The 4,000-nt window shown below is 55.6% G+C and overlaps 1 protein-coding gene across 1 annotated transcript; it reads right to left on the bottom strand.

The window, feature by feature from the left end:
* Window positions 1-1,861: 1,861 nt before the first annotated feature.
* On the bottom strand, window positions 1,862-2,777 carry LOC125287234. The gene is made up of 2 exons (XM_048232796.1): window positions 2,729-2,777; window positions 1,862-2,626 (listed from the first exon to the last, which is right to left on the bottom strand). Exons 1-2 carry the CDS (start codon window positions 2,762-2,764, stop codon window positions 1,862-1,864), a joined length of 801 nt encoding a protein of 266 aa, XP_048088753.1. The 5' UTR covers window positions 2,765-2,777.
* Between the last annotated feature and the right edge of the window lie 1,223 nt (window positions 2,778-4,000).

Here is a 4,000-nt window from a genome sequence, read left to right as displayed (position 1 = left end):
TTAGGGTCAAGACAGCTCACACACACACGGGAGACAGCACACACACACACTCTGGGGGACACACACACACACACACGGGAGCTCACACACACAAGACAGCGGAGCACACACACACGGGGAGACACACACACACACACACGGGGAGCACACACACACACACACCGCTCTGTTAGGCCGAAGACAGCTCACACACACACGGGGAGCACACACACACACACACACACACACACACACACACTCTGGGGGCCAAGACACACACACACACACACGGGAGCACACACACACACACAGACAGCTCACACAGACAGCACACACACACGGGGAGCAACACACACACACACGGGGAGACACACACACACACACACACCGCTCTGTTAGGCCGAAGACAGCTCACACACACACGGGGAGCACACACACACACACACGGGGAGCACACACACACACACACACCGCTCTGTTAGGCCGAAGACAGCTCACACACACGGGGAGCACACACACACACACACACGGGGAGCACACACACACACACACCGCTGTGTTAGGCCGAAGACAGCTCACACACACACGGGGAGCACACACACACACACACCGCTGTGTTAGGCCGAAGACAGCTCACACACACACGGGGAGCACACACACACACACACCGCTGTGTTAGGCCGAAGACAGCTCACAGACTTTCTTACAGCTCGCCTGCAAGAAAGAGGACACTGGTGGGCATTGAAAAGTGCTTTTTATTAGGCAGAGATACACACATTAATGCACATTATTATCCCATTTTCCCCCTTTTCAAAGTCCATCAAAGTCGGATACACTGTCGGATTGATCGGTCCCTGTGCTGAATGCTGCTGTGCTTTGCTGAGAAGGATAATAGTCACTGTCTGTGCCCAAATCTTCGCTGCTTTGGGCCGCACCATGGTCCCCGCCACCACTACCAGCAGCATCATCATCATCATCACCAGTAGCAGCAGCCCTCACCTCATCTCCGGCAGAAAGACTCAATGACTTCAATATGTTCTGTCTGATTTTCCGTGCTTCTTCGACGCTGGCTTCTCCACCCACAACATAGAACTTTGTGGCGGTGTTTGAGTCGTGACACATGCCTTTGTTAACAGCCTTTCTGTCCTCTGTGCACAGTGTTCTGTCTGCATAGGTGGATATGGCTGTCCTTATATCACCCAGACTGGGCGCTCCTTTCAGACCGAAAGCTTTCCAGAGGGCCCGAACATGGACGCCTATTTTTTGCATTTCTTTCCCGGTCCTGGTGAAAAACAGAGTGCTGGGGTGGCGATCGTACCCAGGCAGCCTCGGCCTAAGAGCGGCGTAGTCTGTTATGTGATCCATGAGGGCTCTGGATACCGTGACCATGGCAGGGCCGCACGAAGCTACAGTCTTGTGGCCGCTCACCCTGATGCTGAAGGTGTCTCTGTAGGCCTCGGCGTGCTTAATGTCATCCACTGTCATCCCCACGAATACGCACTTGCGGTGCCCGGTGGTCGAGACCATGACCGCGGTCAGAAGCCCGGCGACTCTGGAGACAGCCGTGGAGCTGCTGGGGCACGTAGCCAAGTCATAGAGTGCTTGCGGGAGGTCTGCTTTGGACAGGCGGGCAAAGTCCAACAGGTCCCGGCTTGGTATAAGCCTGTCGATACTTTTTTCTCTTGTGATCCATTCGCTGGAGCACTACTTTGGCCCTAAGCGCCCTCTTCCACACAGCGATGCGCTGCAACACGTGAGCGATGACCTTGGATGAGAGTCTGACTTTGGGCAGCGTGCTGTTGGTGGCGAATCTCAAAAAGGCCTCCACGTCCATCAGTACGTGCCGTTGGCTGGTGGGTTTGAGCCTGCTGTTAAGATTTTTTCAACACGCGTTCAACCTGGCCTCGTCGCTCAGGAATACCAGAGTGCGGTCAACATCACCCTGTGCGCCCGCCATGTGCAGCAGAAACTTTCTGACATAAGCCGATCTCTGGCGAAGATTCTGGACCGCTTTGGAGTTCATTTCTGGGCCGAACTGGGAGTCTTCGAAAAGGCGAATGATTTTGTCCAGTCTTGGGGTGACGGAGGTGCTGGCCTGGCTATCCTCCGGGTAGTCATGCTCTGTGTCCCTGCCCCTCTGTGACCCGGCGGTGGATGGCGGTCTTTGGGGAGACTGCGCGCCGAGGCTGGGCGCGCGCGCGGGTGCCAAACGAGACCCCGAACCCGCCAGACTCGGTGACCTTGGCACGAGAGAGCGGGCCGGGCTGGCCTGAGGCGGGGCATTGTCAGGCGCTTTGTCAGCCTCAACCTTCTTGCACAAGCTGTCCACACTTTGACTCAGCACATTCAAGGTTTCTCTCAGAGCGGCAACGTCGCTCGCAATGTCTGTGTGTTCGGCCTGCGCCCGTTCGTCTATCGCCGCCTTTTTGGCACGCTGCATGAGCTCAGAGAGCCGGGTCCCACCTTTCCCGTGCACGCTCACCAGGTGTTTGTCCAGACGGACGAGCAGCTTGTGACGGCTGGCGCATCCCGCCAGGGGGCAGCGGAGCTTCCCCCCAAACCTCAGGGGGGTTAGTGTGCCTTCGTCGTCCGACGATGTCCCGGCAGCTTCTGGCGTCAGCGGACTGTGTCTGTAGTTTCTAGCCTCCTGTGAGATGTGAAAAGCGGTCACAGTGTTAGAAGCGCCTGGGCGCACACACACACACACCCACTTGGAATAAACATGGACCTCTCAGCGACATGCTCTCACCTTCATGACGGACACTTGGATCAAGAAAGCTTCCATGTTTCAGCCAAACATTTATAGGCCACATCATTGGTTAATTGCCGCTGATTAGGGTTAGGGGCGAACACTTACACACACATGGATGTTTCCGGAAGGCCAGCTCAAACACACAACACTGCATCCCTGAGGTGTGGAGTAGGTATCCCACTGCATCATCACAGGCCTTTATTTAAACCAAATAAGCCACAAAAGGTTCAAATTCCTGCCCAGAAAGGCCTCTGTAAGATGGGCTTGAACAAGGCCTGAAATGGGGTGAACAAACATTACCCGGGCTCACACACACACAGAGAGAGAGGGAGAGGTGTACATGTGCTATCCGAGCTCACACACACACACACTGGGGTGAGAGAGGCGGAGAGGTGTACATGTGCTACCCGAGCTCACACACACACACACTGGGGTGAGAGAGGCGGAGAGGTGTACATGTGCTACCCGAGCTCACACACACACACACACACACACACTGGGGTGAGAGAGGCGGAGAGGTGTACATGTGCTACAGCACACACACACACACACACACACTGGGGTGAGAGAGGCGGAGAGGTGTACATGTGCTATGCTCTCACACACACACACTGGGGTGAGAGAGGGAGAGGTGTACATGTGCTGCCCGAGGCTCACACACACACACACTGGGGTGAGAGAGACGGAGACACACAGGCTCACACACACACACACACACTGGGGGTGAGAGAGGCGGAGAGGTGTACATGTGCTATCCGAGCTCACACACACACACACTGGGGTGAGAGAGGCGGAGAGGTGTACATGTGCTACCCCGAGCTCACACACACACACACTGGGGTGAGAGAGAGGGAGAGGAGGAGCCAGGCAGGCACAAGCACACACACACACACACACACACACACACACTCAATGTGGCTACCCCAGTACCCTACACAGGGAACGAGCACCACCTACCCAGGGAACGAGCACCCTAACCCCGCAACAAACTGTGCAAAAATACCCCACCGGGGACTGACACCCCCCCTACAGAAAACCAGGCTTAAGCACTGGTGCACTGGTGCACTGTTCCCCACTTAAACTAACCTCTCAAGGGATAACTCCTTCAGCACAGCCCTTCAAAAACTCAAACCCATGGTCTACCTGTGGACTTAGAAAATTTCAGCGATGAGCTGGACTTAGAAAATTTCAGCGATGAAAAACCGGAGCTCCACACCTCACACCACCTACCCAGGGAACGAGCACCCTAACCCCGCAACACACAACACC

This window comes from Alosa alosa, chromosome 22 (assembly GCF_017589495.1).
Source record: "Alosa alosa isolate M-15738 ecotype Scorff River chromosome 22, AALO_Geno_1.1, whole genome shotgun sequence".
Lineage (NCBI taxonomy): Eukaryota > Metazoa > Chordata > Actinopteri > Clupeiformes > Clupeidae > Alosa > Alosa alosa.
The sequence above is the reverse complement of the archived record's forward strand: the minus strand, read 5'-3'. Positions and strand labels throughout refer to the sequence as shown.

Bases quoted from the DNA above. Each gene is read 5' to 3' on its own strand.
- LOC125287234 (XM_048232796.1), bottom strand. From the start codon at position 2,764: ATGGAAGCTTTCTTGATCCAAGTGTCCGTCATGAAG. The intron at 2,627-2,728 runs GTGAGAGCATGT...CACATCTCACAG, and splicing joins TCCAAGTGTCCGTCATGAAG to GAGGCTAGAAACTACAGACA.